Here is a 15,796-nt window from a genome sequence, read left to right on the forward strand (position 1 = left end):
TGATATAATTTGTCAACCACACAATATAGAAATGGTGTATATAATACTTTGATCCCTGAGGGGCTAGTACTAAACACGGCGTCCCATTGAGGTTCCGCCATGTTTAGTACTATATTAGATCATCAACCATGCATCTGATGTCTAGGCGCCAGTCCCTTACGACGCTCCTGATTGGCTGTTGATAAGCCAATCACAGGGCTGGAAACACTCACATAAGCAGGATGTACGTTCTGCCTCTCCTGAGGGATACTTCTTTCAAAAGTATTCCTCAGGAGAGGTGGAACATACATAGCTCCTACCCATGTGAACTCTCTCGAGAGACTGAGAGTTTCCAGCCCTGTGATTGGCTTATCAACAGACAATCAGGAGCGGTGTAAGGGACTGGCCTAGACATCAGATGCATGGTTGAGGTGAATCTAGCACCTCGGAGGTGACGCGTAGATAACAACCCAAAGTAGCATTTGTATCTTTCCCGGCAAACTAGCCTGAGTAATTATAAAATATGTAATGAATGGAAAGTTTTTATTACTACCCATTCGCGAAGGTACGTAAATACTGAATCTTACGATTGAAAAAATCACTATATGCTATGAATACGAAAAATATACAAAAAAAAAACTGGACATAAGACTGGGTGATAGTTTTTGGAAATTATATGAAAAAAAATTAAACAGGATTACTAAATATTCACTCTCTCTCTCTCTCTCTCTCTCAAAATGTGAAGTATCGGTTCTAAAAAATAAAAAGAGGGAAAGGTATTCTTTTCTTTATGAAAGTCCGCAACGAGAGAAATCAAGTACCAATCTTACTCAGGGTATTTCATCCACTGGAATATTTCTACCTTTAATTGGTACATTTTCGGGAGCTCAGCTGACTACAAATCAGGAATAATGGAAAACAGGGAAAATAAATAAGACTTTGTGTTAAATAAAGAATGTCTTACAATGTTGATTTGTATTTCACAGACAATATTCTCTTACGGTATGGAAGGTAGACTAGTTAATACTACTGACTAGAAGGTGTGTTTCATTCCATACTTTTTTGTGATTATTACAGAAAAAAATAGATCATGAAAACGTGTATAAAAAGCGGAGAATGTCAAATAAAGGCTTATAAAGACTTCTGTATAAAGCATGTTAGCCTGGAAAGGCGTTGGATATAAAAAAATAGTGAATTTCTAAAATTAAGAATACGTGAATAACGTCCAAGCCAATAGTCTTTTAGACCGTGTCAATCATGTTATGCGCGTAGAGTTCGTCGTTAGATTAAGCCAGCCTTGTGCTGGCACGGGCTCTTGCTTCACAGCAGCCCGTAACAAACGTGGAGGTGTTAGGAGATGAAGAAGGTGATCATAAGAATAAACGGATCAAAGATGACTTTCTTCTATAGACTCTGACGAAGAGGATGAACCTGAACGAAGAGGGAAGGTGTTTCTTTGCGCGGGCGCGGGTTCTGCTTCTTGCGTAGTATTCATTTCGGAAATAAACCCAGAAACGTGAATGGCCGTCGACATGATGTCCCCGGCATCTGACATGACCCAGTTATCTTTCAGAAGCCCCTGGATGCCCTCCAGGCAAACCTTTCTCTCGTGGCTTATCTTCTGCTTTAAATCCTGACCAACTTTCCTCTTCATCTCCTCCAAGAGAGTCACCAAAGTCTTGGCCAGGAGGTGGTACATGAAGGCTTGGGAATAGCACTCGAATTCGTTGGACGAGTGCGCCATGCCGACGAAATGATAGGCGAAAAGAGTGACTAGCCTCTCCGACCGGATCTTTTCCGCGCTGAACCGCTTCGGAGACAGGTCGATCGTCGACTCAGTTTTCGTCTTCGTCTTTGTGTTCGTCTTCGCGCCTCTCCGGGGCTTCGGTTTGGTTTCGTCCTTGAAGGACACATTCTTCGACTTGGAGGGTTTTTTCTTCGCGCGTTCCTCGCGAAGACGGTGCAACTCCATCTGTTGAGAGAGGATTCGAAATTAAAAATAAAACTTACCCAGACGTTTAAAAGATTTGGGTTGTTACCTACGCGTCACCTATTCCGAGGTGCTAGTACTAAACATGACGGAAGCTCCTTGGGACGCCGTGTTTAGTACTAACCCCTCGGGGATCAAGTGTTTTATACACTTATTTTTATATTGTGTAGTCGACAAATTATATTAACAAACGATACCTCCGTGCGGCCGTCTACTTTGCATTTACAGTAGGTGTTTAGTAATATAGTAGATTCACATCGACTGTGCTCCTGATTGGCTGTTGATAAGCCAATCACAGGGCTGGAAACTCTCAGTCTCTCTCGAGAGTTCACATAGTCAGGATGTATGTTCCACATCTTCTGAGGGATACGACTAACATACATCCTGACTATGTGAACTCTCTCGAGAGACTGAGAGTTTCCAGCCCTGTGATTGGCTTATCAACAGCCAATCAGGAGCGTCGCAAGGGACTGGCCTAGACGTCAAATGCACGGTTGATGTGAATCTACTTTTTTTTATAGTACCTTGGAGTAGGTGACACGTAGAAAACAAGCCAAATATCACCCATCTATTTATAAGAACTGGAGCAAGAGAGTTGTACACAACACTGCCATGTCCAAGAGGTGAACAAAAGAATTGAATGATATACATGTGCTCAATACACATCGAAAATGGGCGTGGCATTGACGTAAATATTTTGGATAAAAGATGGCAAACGGAAGGTTGATTAAGGAAGAAATTTCATACAAAAACTAACCTTTAGTTGAAGGTGATGGATATCATTGGTTTCGTCCTCACCATCGCTGCCCTGAAAAAAAATAATTGAATTAGTAACTCCTGCTAAAAAATCTAGATAGTTGTTAAGAAGACATACTTTCCATAAACATAAGAAACTTTTGTCATTCCAAAGGTTCCGTAGCCTTTTTTTTAAATATTTATTTGTGATATTCATTTCATTTTCATTAGCTATGAATAATAAACCCATCTTTTATTCACTACGGTCTTAGCAGAGGTTAATGTCTCTTTGATAGTCTTGTTTTAGAAGTTATTCTTATATTCAGTCTCTTAAGACCGGGGCCCATTTTTGTCAAAACGTCAAAAAACGAGAGAGAGAGAGAGAGAGAGAGAGAGAGAGAGAGAGAGAGAGAGAGAGAGAGAGAGAGAGAGAGAGAGATTTGGTGCATTTTGTAGGATAGTGGTGTTCTACTTCCATACACTAGCTATTATTTTAGTGATTATCTGTTTCAGCCAGTATTGCCATTTTGACGGGAAGTACAACTCTCTCTCTCTCTCTTTCTTGGCAAAATTAACTATCATCATACACAATAACATTTTATGGGAATCTTATGAAGTTTAAAGTTAAAGTTTGGCGGTTTTAATACTCCCACAGGTTAATGCCTCTCGGGCGGACGTCAGCCACGTAACCCCAAACCGTCCCCCCCCACCATGACGTCACTCATGGTAGTAACCATCCGGTTCCGGTAGACAGTCTCCCTCACGATACAGAAACAACAGGCAGTCCCACGCGCAGGTCCGGTGTACTGTTATGGAACCGACCTCAGTCTTCAGGATCCCGTCAGCCTCTAAAAGTTTCACACACACACACAAAAAACCTTATTTGTGCAATATTTCGCCTATTCGATTTCTCCAATATCGTCATTCAAAAGAATACAACATTTCATAATGTCCAAAATCGCATGCGCCGCTTAAATCTATGGAGGGATATCTATTAAATCGCATTTCAAAGTGTAAAAAAGGCAATGATCCCAATGCTTCCACCGGTAAATTGTCACTTCGATCGGTTTGCGTGACGTCACAAAACCACATGCGCAGATGAGTCCCAAATTCGTCGCTAGAGCGGGACTACCTTGTCATTACAATATCGTGGTCTCACTATTCGCCCCTTGACCGGGAGCGAACGTTGGTCCCCCAGATTACAAGACCAACACGTATTCAACTGTACTAAACAGACGATGACTTAAGGCCCCCATACATTGAACGGTTGTATGAACGATTGTCGTTATCGACAAAAGCACACACTATTCAGACAGTATGAACGATCTACGCAACGATTTCAGTCTGAACAAAGATTTTGTCTCCGGAAGACATGGCATCATTTTTCTAGAAGAGACGTGCGCGATAACTTTATATCGGCAGACAAACCTATACATCGAACGACCTGTGTATAACAGACACAAGTCGCAAGCCAGCAATCTAGTCGTGACAGTCCCGATGAGATTGTTCAGACCACGAAACTCCGCCCACTATTGTATTCAGACAAGCCCATATACAATGTTTTTACGAACGGTACAGACAATCGTTCAGGTATGGGGCCCATTAGACTTACCGAATGAGCAACAGAAGAATCCCCCTTGCGCAGTAAGAGCATGGGAAGGATATGCGCAATAGTGAACTTTGTTGGAGCGACGATGTCGTAGATCTCTTCAGCGCTGATGATCTCGTAGTACTCGTCCTCTGTGCCCATCCTTGTGATCGTGTGCATTAAGTAGAGGGGCAAGTTGTCCATCATGTTTCTCAAAAGAACCTAAATGAAGAAGGTAGGAGATGGGTCAGTTTCTGACAGTTGTTTGGGAGTTGTAAAATATGAGCAGACGAAACAATCTGAATGGATTTTAGAGGTAGTACTTCATATATAGTAAAATTAACTCTTTGTACATGCTTGTATGAATATACATGTGTATTTAAATGAATGTATATTATAAATATAAATATACATAAATGTATATATTATATACATATAAATATATAATATATGCTATATATATATATGCATACATTATATATGTATGCATATATATGATATATATAATATATATATATATATATATATATATATATATATATATTATATATTAAGCCCAATGATGCTTCAAGTTGAATGACCCAAGAAACTAACGAATGTTCTCGAAACTTTGTTTTCCCGTAGAGAACATTTTTCAACTTCCTTTCCCACGTTATTGAGCAGCAGCAAGAGAACCACACCGCAGAAATAATAAAAAAAACAATGATGTTCTGTTACCTGAGTTCTTCTCAAGCTCTGTTCGGGGAGAGTTTCAAGAAGATTACATTTATTGATGAAATAATGGGGCAGATTCCTTTTCCTCAGACAACTGTAAAAGAACTTCAGAAAGGATTTCACTTTGGTCCCCAGTCTCTCTTCCTGCCAGTCCCGGAAGTTGTGCTCGCACATCCAGAAGACGAGATGGCGGTAGATTTGGAGGCTAAGGCGCGACACTTCCTCCCGACTGTCTCTCAGCAGGTGTTCCACGATCAGCAGAAGTCGAATCTGGAAAGCCGTTGTCAGTTGGTATTGTAAAATTGACGATTCCTGTCCTTACCTATAAATTCAGGCCCTGGAGGGCATAGTCTAATTTTACGAAATTTAGGCTGTTAGTCGAAGCACTGGGACACTTTCGGCCAATCAGTTTCCCACAGTGCAAATGAGTTGAACTACAAAGTTATTGTCAGATGGTATTACATCATCAACATTTTCTGTCTTTGCTTCTAAAGTCGTTGACCCCTGGAGGGTATCGTTTGATTTTACGAAATTTAGGCTGTTAGTCCAAGCACTGGGGCACTTTCGGACAATCAGATATTTCCGACAGTGCAAAGGGGGAGTTGAACTGGAAAGTTATTGTCAACAGGTATTATAACATCAACAATTTCTTAACTTGTTTTGCTGAATAATTCACAGATGTCTGAAAGATATTCTTTGATTTTATGAAATCTAGTCTGTCAAACCAAGATGGAGTTGAACTGGAAAGTTATTGTCAACAGATAGTATAACATCAACAACTTCCGTACGTGTTTTGCTGTATAATTCATAGACCTCTGGAAGATGTTCTTTGATTTTATGAAATTTAGTCATCAAACCAAGAGGAAGTTGAACTGGAAAGTTATTGTCAACAGGTAGTATATAACATCAACAACTTCCGTACGTGTTTTGCTGTATAATTCATAGACCTCTGGAAGGTATTCTTTGATTTTATAAAATTTAGTTAGTCAAACCAAAGAGGGTGTTGAACTGGAAAGTTATTGTCAACAATAGATATATAACATCAACATTTCCCCTTCTTTGCTTTGCTATGTAAGTCACAGATCACTGAGGGTATTGTTTGATTTTGAGACTCAGGATATCAAGCCCAGCACAGGGGCACTTTCGATCATTCGGGTCTTAAGCCAGTGAAAAGAGGGCGTTCCAGTGGCTGTACTGCAAGCTAAAGAGATGCAGTATAAGGATCTAAAGGCGGAACTGGAAGAAATCCTCACAGGTACACTGAGAGTTCATTGTCAGAGACTGGACAGTGAGACTAAAGACAGGAAGCCGGAACAGAAGAAAAGTAAAAGGCTGGAAAGTGGTTGCATCTAGAGGTCGAAGGGTCTCTGCGAACACTCTTCAGAAGGAAGATATTTTGGAATATCGGTAAATCTGTTAATACGGTCCTTCTCTTGGTGGGTTTGCTAAAAACCAACCCCTTTTCACAAAGATGAGTTAGGAGGTGAATTAATCTTCTATTATGTTCATTAACAATAAATCGTTCTTTAAGACCGTGATTCATTTCCCTGGTGTAGCACCTCTAAAATATTGTGCGAACACTCTTAAGACGGAAGATATTTTGAAATATCGGTAAATCTATTAATACGTTCCTTTTCTTGGTGGGTTTGCTAAAAACCAACCCCTTTTCACAAAGACGAGTTAGGAGGTAAATTAATCTTCTAATATGTTCATTAATAATAAATCGTTCTTTAAGACCGTGATTCATTTCCCTGGTGTAGAACCTCTAAGACATTGTTCCGTTTGTGTTTCCCACGTCAACAGAGTAAGAATAGTCATAAGTCTGTATTTGTTTTTATCATATGCCCTTATTTTCTTTGAAAAGTGATTCTAAAGAAAGTGACGACCAAGACCTTAACAGGTATCTCGTGTATTTACATTCATTTTATTAGTCTCTAATTACCCTTTAATTTTGAAATATCGACCGAAGGATTTTAATCCCATTCAGCTGAGTGATTTTAGTCAATGGCTAGTTTAGTAGATAAAGCGATGAAGTTTTACATCGTATAGAAGGGGAAATTCTAGCATTTAATCATAATGAAGTTTCATTTCCTTCCAACTAGAAATACTGCAATTCAGCTGAGATCGATTCTCAAAAACATTCATACGACAAACTATAAATAATACTAGACAGATATTCAAGCGAAAGCAGCCATGAAATCGAGATAAAATCTGCTCGGTCAATCATACTGAGTGTATGAGACTTTATATATATTTACCCGCTTGTGATCGACGCTTTTCGTTCAACTGGTATAGATTCTTAAAAAACATTCATAACAAAACTAAAAATAACGTAAGTTAAATATTCAAGCGAAAATAACCAAGGAATCAGAATAAAATCTGCTTGGTCTCTCATACGGCATGTATGACAACTTTGCATCTTTAGATTCTTAAAAGAATTGATGATAAAAACTACAACTAATATAAGTTAAACATTCAAGCGAAAATAACCAAAGAATCAGGAAAGGATCTGCTTGGTCAGTCATACAGTGCGAATGAAACTTACTATGAGATTCAGGGTCTCTGTAACACGGTTTTTTTTACTTTGCTCCTTGTCAAAGCATCGGATGTAGCTGAAAGTTGACATATGTATATTTTACAACCACACACAAATTTTGTCAGCATTATCAATAACCTAAACCCAATAGTTTTAATTTTTATAGAGTAAAAATGATGTAGTCGACGCCATGGCCAATGATTACGAGCTAAGAGTCGAAAAACATTCATTACGTAAGCAAGGTCAACAAACATCTTTTGACTAAATGTTGCCCCGCCCATCCACCAGACAGAAATTCCATCGGCTCTGAAACCCAAAGACTTATGAATGGCGGAACGATACATAGATGTGGGCGGGGTATCAGTGCTAGCGTAGTAATACTACTGTAGCAGTAGTGCCGCAACAGTATAGCAGTAATATACATGAATTAAACGTTTAGACCAACTGCTGGGATCCTTGAGGATCATTTAGCACTTCTTACAACTACTCGAGAAATTAGTTTTTATAGCCAGAAGTTAAATTTTCTAATCCAACAATGCCCATGGTAGCCTTCATTGTTATCCTGAATTATAACGAGGCGAAAGTGGGTGGAGCCTCATGAAGTCACCATTCTGACGATAATTATTGGTGAAGGTTTAAAGCCAATATACGGTACCGGCTATTTTTTTTTCAGTAAATAGGTAGATAGCCAATAAATAAAAAATCAAGCTTGTCTACTATGTTTTTGGTAATTACCAACTATTCCCTACATCTTGTCAATCTGATTGTGACCTATAAAGTAGACTGTAATTTCTTTGGAAACTTATTTTGGGAGTTAGACTAATAATCGAAGTGTTTTTGTATTTATTAACATATTTTGTTGGTTTGTTCATTATGACAATTATCAGTGGGGAGGTTCCAGAGTTCATAAAGGTGTACTGCTTTGCTTGTATTTAATTTGTATGTCATTGTTGCCAAAGTTTAGCCTTTCGTTACGTATAGCCAATCATCCATCGAGAAAGAGGGAAGAAATGATGTCATAAGTTACGTAAACGAGTGCGTTCGAAACCTTTTCTCTGAGTAAGTTGGCCCGTCTTCAAAAAAGGTGACTTTTACATTATAAGTACCAAATTTATTCAACCTACGTAGTGCAGAATACACTCATTTATGTGTTGATATAATATGTATTCTGAATAAGCGTTATATTTATGAAATGCATAGATAAAAAGTTTATTGCGAAAAAACCGTGTTACAGAGGCCCTGAATCTCATAGTAGCGTCTTTACCTGCGTGTGATCGAGGCTCTTCATTCAACTCTTTTAGATGCTTAAAAACATTCATAACAAAGCTAAAACGAAAATAAGGTAAATATTCAAGCGAAAACAACCAAGGAATCAGTATGGAATCTACTTGGTCAGTCATACAGTGCGAATGAAACTTGGCGTGTTTACCTGTGTGTGTCCGAGGGTCTTCATGAGGAGTTGCTCTGCCTTCGCGAACTGAATCTGCCACTCGATCACTCTGGCTGGATTTTGTTCGAAGTCGCTGTGGTGACCGAGAGGCACAAGGTTGCATCCGAGTTTTAACACTTGCGTAATGGTTTCGCTCTTCGGCCACCTGCAAATGGAAATCGCAATGAGAGACTGAGCGGGAGATTGAAAAGGGGCGATCGAACAGATTCCAGAAAGCTCTCTATAGAGATCGACAAGTATTTTCTAAATATATGAACCCATACATAACTGTAGATTTGTTTCTCCGTGACAAGGATTAGTAAAACATCCTCTCTATTATCCAAAATGATATGACCAATATTATCTCATTTCCCCGATCCTTGTTAGAAATTTACGTTCTTCTCTTAATTACAGCAACTTCGAGTACCTGGCTTTTGAAACGAAACGTGGGGCCATAAACAATATATATATATATATATATATATATATATATATATATATATATATATTTATATGCATACATATACACAGACACACACACACACACACACATATATATATATATATGATATATACAACTCTAAGAAAAGAAACTCTATATTTTTAATATATATATATATATATATATATATATATATATATATATATATATACATATATATAAAGCATTTAATAATAAAAGTTGACGCATGCTTAATACTGCAATCAAGGTAACGTTCCTAACCTGTACATGGTCTTATTCACTGGATCCGACAGCGTTCTCCTTTCCCTCAATCTCCATTCAAAAGCACACAAGGGCCAAGACTTCATCTCGACTGTTGGAATGAACTCCGTTTTAACTCTCGGTCCTATCTGCACGTGACAGGGAACATCAATTCAAGTCATAAGGTATGTTAGTTTTCATATGCAGTTTCTCGTAATTTACATTTCGGAGAGAGAGAGAGAGAGAGAGAGAGACTTGAATTAAGTATCTAGATAACCTATTATATTATAATTCACACACACATACAGAGAGAGAGAGAGAGAGAGACTTAAATTAAGTATCTAGATAACTGATTAAATTGCATTTGAGAGAGAGAGAGAGAGAGAGAGAGAGAGAGAGAGAGAGACTGAAATTAAGTATCTAGATGACTAATTAAATTGTATTTGAGAGAGAGAGAGAGAGAGAGAGAGAGAGAGAGAGAGAGAGACTTAAATTAATTATCTAGATGACAAATTAAATTGCATTTGAGAGAGAGAGAGAGAGAGAGAGAGAGAGAGAGAGACTTCCACGCAGACTTAAATTGTGTCTAGATAACGAATTAAATTACATTTCAGAGAGAGAGAGAGAGAGAGAGAGAGAGAGAGAGAGAGAGAGAGAGACTTAAATTAAGTATCTACTTGACTAATTAAATTGCATTTGAGAGAGAGAGAGAGAGAGAGAGAGAGAGAGAGAGAGAGAGAGAGAGAGACTTAGATGAAGTATCTAGATGACTAATTAAATTGCATTTGAGAGAGATAGAGAGAGAGAGAGAGAGAGAGAGGAGAGAGAGAGAGAGAGAGAGAGAGAGAGAGAGAGAGAGAGAGAGAGAGAAAGAGAGAGAGAGACTGTATAACTAATGCACTTACATTCTTTATTATCATCTCATTAGTGACAAGAGCTGCGTGTAATTCCATGAGGTCGTTCGAGAGTAAATGCTCCTTGTCCATGATTTTCACCAAATTTTCGAAGTCATCTTTGAAACGATCGTAATATCTCTCCGACAACAAGTAAGTCCTCGTCTCTCGCTGCGTCTGAGTGCCGTAGACATCGCCCTTTTGTCTTATGACGATCCTGCGATTCGTGAAACACCTCGGATGAATCAGAACACTTATGGTGGGCTGTTGTAGGGACTCCTCTCCTTCTTCGCCTCTGTCATTCGAAGAACCGCTGGGCTGTTGATCGTCAGAGCCGTGGAGGTATTTCTCCTTGAGGGACACCGACACCTTCGACCACCGACGTTTCAAGGACACTTTGGTGGCTTCCTCACTCTCGGGGGGGTCGTCCTCCACGCATTCTTCGCTGCATTCGTCAATGGCGGCCAACTTCTTCCTCAGATGTTCGAGCTCGTCGTCGCCTTTCGATTTCCTTTCCTCTTCTGTAGCGGAGCACTCGCCGTGGACGGATATCCCGGAATCTCTGGAGGTACCCCTAGGACTGAGGCTTGGATCGAGGTGTAACTCGCCGTAGATATCGTCGTGGGAAGAAGGCTCTCGGCAGGCATCGATGCTGCGTAATCTAACATAACCTGAAATAATATGATGTTAGAAATCATATATCAAACCGAAGAGGTCACAAAGGAACTAGATATTATTAGAACTCGGAAGACTTGCCGTCAGCTGCATTATGAAATAAAATAAAAAAAAATCTTATTCGGAACTGGCATGAACAACTTCAGTTTGTAATTATCTTAGCGTAGCATGCAGAAGGAAGCAATAAAAAATGTCGAATAGTGCATTTTTGACATTTCTGTTTAATTTGAGGGTCAATTTTGGTACCAAAGGCAGTCATTAGCGTTTATGAAATTTATGCTCACTCTAGATATTCTACAGGAAATGTTATGATAAGGGACATGATTTTCAGTTGGTTACAATAACACTATGATAATCCATTATATTATAGATAAAGTACGTGTACACTGATAAAATAACTTACCGACGTGTTTCCTTGAAGATTCGGAGCAAAATCTGAACACTGTTTCATCACTGTCTTTTTCAGCACGTTGTAATTCTTCGAACATGTCTTCAGGGTAAACTTCTATGTTTTCTTGCACAATATATACCTAGAGAGAATTCTTTAGAGCATTCATTAAAAAAAAAAATGTAGGAATATGAGTATGGTTGGAAATCTCACTTTCAGACTTCGATCATGGTTTTACAGTCTATAAATATAGTGACAACCTCACGAAAGCTATTGGTTGTCTGTGTATATACCATTAAAAGATGAACGATTGTAATACAATTATATGAAAGTAAAAGGGTTATATACCCATATCTTACTGAGTTCATCAAAATCTTTGAAGCCAATGAGAAAACCAAAGCCTTAGATTAATATTGTAACCTAACGAGCAAAACTCCTGAACGGAGTCAGGTAAAAACATCAAGAAATGCATGAGATGAATGAGACCTAAACATTCCAGTTATTCCAAACAAAAACTTCTCTCAGATTTCTTCTGAAGATGGAAAAAGAAACCCTCAAGATTACTGAGCATATCTTGTTTACTTGTAAGTATTTACATAGTACTTAACTTTAAACTCGAGTACTTGCAGGCCATAACTGTGGCCCTTTCTCAAGAGATGTGTAGGTGGTCAGAATGCTGGGCCTTGACCCAGTCTGACCACCTACACATCTCTTGAGAAAGGGCCGCGGATAAGGCCTGAAAGTACTCGAGTTTTAAGCAGAATACTATGTAAATACTTACAAGTAAACAAGTTATACTCAGTAATCTTGTGAGTTTCTTCTTCAATTCCGGTTATTGTCAAGGACCATACGAAAGCTACCTGGGCGAATTTGAAAATCTGCATAACATCTCGAAATAACTGACCTGGCGATTACATAGTTCAGGGTAAGGGTCGTCCTCGGGGAAATAAAGTATGTGACTGCCACATATTTCCTCGTAACCATTTGTGTATAGAACGTGTCTCCGAAACTGAGATAGATTCTCTCCAAGAACACTCTCGCGGTCTCTCATGTACTTGAAGATCGAAGGTTTCTCTCTGTCGTGAATGGAATAATGGATGTCCTCAGTTACACCATGAGAATTTGATTCTACAAACTGCCTAAAGTTTAAGACTTTTCCCCTGCTTTGTTTTTGGTCACTAAGAGCTAATGTAAAGGAAAGACTTTCCATTTTAGTTTTGTATCGTGATGTTATGGTATATGCTCAATTATACATATGTACTTAAATAGACATACACACAGACCTAAATATAATCACACATGTACTATACGCGGATGAATATATACGTATATGCCTATATTTGTATATTATATTTATTATGTACATTTACATATAAATATGCTACACACACAAACACACATATATATACATACACACACACACACACACACACACATATATATATATATATATATATATATATATATATCTATATATATATATATACATTTGACTTTTGTGAAATATAATTCCATATCCGTCGGGCGGGCAAAAAGAAGAAAAAAAACTTAGCAGAAAACGGGATAAAAATCCCTATAAAAAGTTCTGATATTTTTATGTATATATATATATATATATATATATATATATATATAATATACACACATATATATATGTATATATATATATGTATATTATATATATATATATATATATATATATATATACATATATATATATATATATATATCATATATATGTAGTATATATATATATATATAATATATATATATATAATATATATATATATATATTATCGTATATATATTTATATATATATATATAATAGATATATAGATATATATATATATATTATGTATAGTATATATATATATATATATATATATATATATATATATATATATATATACACATACACATATATCAGAACTTCCTAGAGGAATTTCAATCCCGTTTTCTGTTAAGTTTTTTTTTTTTTTTTTTTTTGCCCGACGGATATGGAATTATATTCACAAAAGTTCAAACCGCCTTCTCCCGCAATGTTTACTTATACTTGTCTGACGAAAAAAATCTGCCTCAGTCTACTTCATTTTAACGTTAGTTTTTTTTTTGGCTGGAGAATGATGTTAATTGTTGATTTCCAGGCTTCCATAAACAAGGCTTTTGTTGTATGCAATATTTGGCAGCCGCCCCTTTGTAAATGGTTTAGGTTTTTATCCCTGAAGTCTTGAGGCAGTGTTCGTAAGCTGTGATCTTGACTGACGTGAACGACAATTATACCCTAAAGTATTTCATAGCTGTCTCTTTTTTTCAGTTTTCTGTTAAAGAAAACTATTTGCTCTCCATCCACACTTTTTCTGTCGGCCCTCAGATCTTAAAAACTACTGAGGCTAGAGGGCTGCAAATTGGTTTTGATCATCCACCCTCTAATCCTCAAACATACCAAATTGCAATCCTTTAGCCTCGGCAGTTTGTATTTGAATTAAGGTTAAATTTAGCAATAATTGTGCGTCAGGCAACGCTACAGGACAGGCCACCAAGGGCTATTGATAGTTTCATGGGGAGCGGCTCATACAGCATTATGCCGAGACCACCAAAAGATAGATTTATTTACCGTGGCCATGATTATACGCTGTACAGAAAACTTGATTGCGCAGGAGGAACTTCGGCGCATTTTCTACTTGTTTATACTTGTGCCGCGAAATGAAAAAAAGAAAAAATGAAAACAGACAAAATAGAAGAACAAGAGAGCCATTTGAAGAATAAAAACGCCAAATGACACACCTGGGAAAATTCTTGTAGAACTGAAGGGACAACGTCAAGAGATTCAAGAGAAAGCTGTTGGGTCTATAGATATAATCTTCTCTCATCTTCTGCAGCACCTCTGAATGGACGCTCAGCTGCCAAGCTTCCCATCTCTCAACTAAGGAAGCTGCGTTCTGAGCTGCTGCTTCGTTGGACACGAAATTCACCTGGAACACAGAGCATATATATATATATATATATATATAATTTATATATATATATATACGTATATATATCACACAAAAAAATCCATGTAATTATATATATATATATATCAATATATACATATACACACATATAAATATATATATATAATATATATTGCATTTGTATATATATCAATATATACATATACACATATATAAATATATTATATATATGCGTATGTATATATATCAATATACATATGCGATATGCATATATTTATATATATATATATATATATATATATATATATATATATATATATATATATATATATATATATATATATATATATATATATACATACACTCACACACACACATATATATATATATATATATATATATATAATATATATATATATATATACAAATATATATATGATTGTGCAGATTTACAGCAATACACGCATTTGATTTGATCTTAGCTAATATTGGACATAGTTATGACCTTCAGTTCTCAAGGATATGTTTTTCATCATTACTCTCCACAGAACTCACTTACAGCTTTGACGAAATCTGAAGATCCTGACAAAGGGTCAGCGAACTGCTTTCTTTTGGATGACCTGTTTCCCATAGTTTCTCTTAGTCTGTCGTGGGAAGTGTTATTGTCTTTTATTTTTATTACACCATCAACTGCCGGATGAAAAAATGATGTTAGTAAAAGTAAAAAAAAGTGTTTAACGAAAGGATGAAAATGATGTTAATAAAAAAATTTTGTTAATGAAAAAACTGAGGCTAATAAAAGGAAAAAAATATGTTAATGAAATGATGAAAAATGATAACAAAAGAAAAAAACTATGTTCACGAAAGAATGAAAAATAATGTTATTGACAGAAAAAAATATGTTAACGAAATGATGAAAAATGATAGCAATACAAGAAAAAAACAGTATAAAGAAATGAAAGAAAAAACTGATGTTAACGAAATGATGAAAATTTATGTTAATAAAAGGGAAAAAATATGTTAATGAAATGATGAAAAATGATGGTAACAAAAGAGAGAGAAAAAAAACCATGTTCACGAAAGAAAGAAAAATGATGTTATTAAAAAAATGATGTTAACGAAAGGATGAAAAATGATAGTAAAAAAAGAGAAAAATAGGTTAATGAAATGATGATTGATGAAAAATGATGTTAATTAAAAGAAAAAAATAT

The 15,796-nt window shown here is 36.7% G+C and overlaps 1 protein-coding gene across 1 annotated transcript in view; it reads right to left on the reverse strand.

Moving 5' to 3' along the window:
• Positions 1-830: 830 nt before the first annotated feature.
• The window catches only part of LOC135218481 (uncharacterized), a 21,322-nt gene continuing 6,356 nt past the window's right edge, over positions 831-15,796 (reverse strand). Inside the window, exons 2-12 of the mRNA XM_064254809.1 lie at positions 15,145-15,275; positions 14,416-14,603; positions 12,535-12,706; positions 11,646-11,772; positions 10,580-11,238; positions 9,696-9,823; positions 8,972-9,137; positions 5,010-5,276; positions 4,317-4,514; positions 2,727-2,777; positions 831-1,951 (exon numbers count right to left, since the gene is read on the reverse strand). Of these exons, the coding sequence (XP_064110879.1) occupies positions 1,367-1,951; positions 2,727-2,777; positions 4,317-4,514; positions 5,010-5,276; positions 8,972-9,137; positions 9,696-9,823; positions 10,580-11,238; positions 11,646-11,772; positions 12,535-12,706; positions 14,416-14,603; positions 15,145-15,216 (2,613 nt within the window). The 5' untranslated portion in view covers positions 15,217-15,275 and the 3' untranslated portion in view covers positions 831-1,366. The remainder of the gene's footprint in view (positions 1,952-2,726; positions 2,778-4,316; positions 4,515-5,009; positions 5,277-8,971; positions 9,138-9,695; positions 9,824-10,579; positions 11,239-11,645; positions 11,773-12,534; positions 12,707-14,415; positions 14,604-15,144; positions 15,276-15,796) is intronic.

Source organism: Macrobrachium nipponense, chromosome 9 (genome assembly GCF_015104395.2).
Source record: "Macrobrachium nipponense isolate FS-2020 chromosome 9, ASM1510439v2, whole genome shotgun sequence".
Classification (NCBI taxonomy): Eukaryota; Metazoa; Arthropoda; class Malacostraca; order Decapoda; family Palaemonidae; genus Macrobrachium; species Macrobrachium nipponense.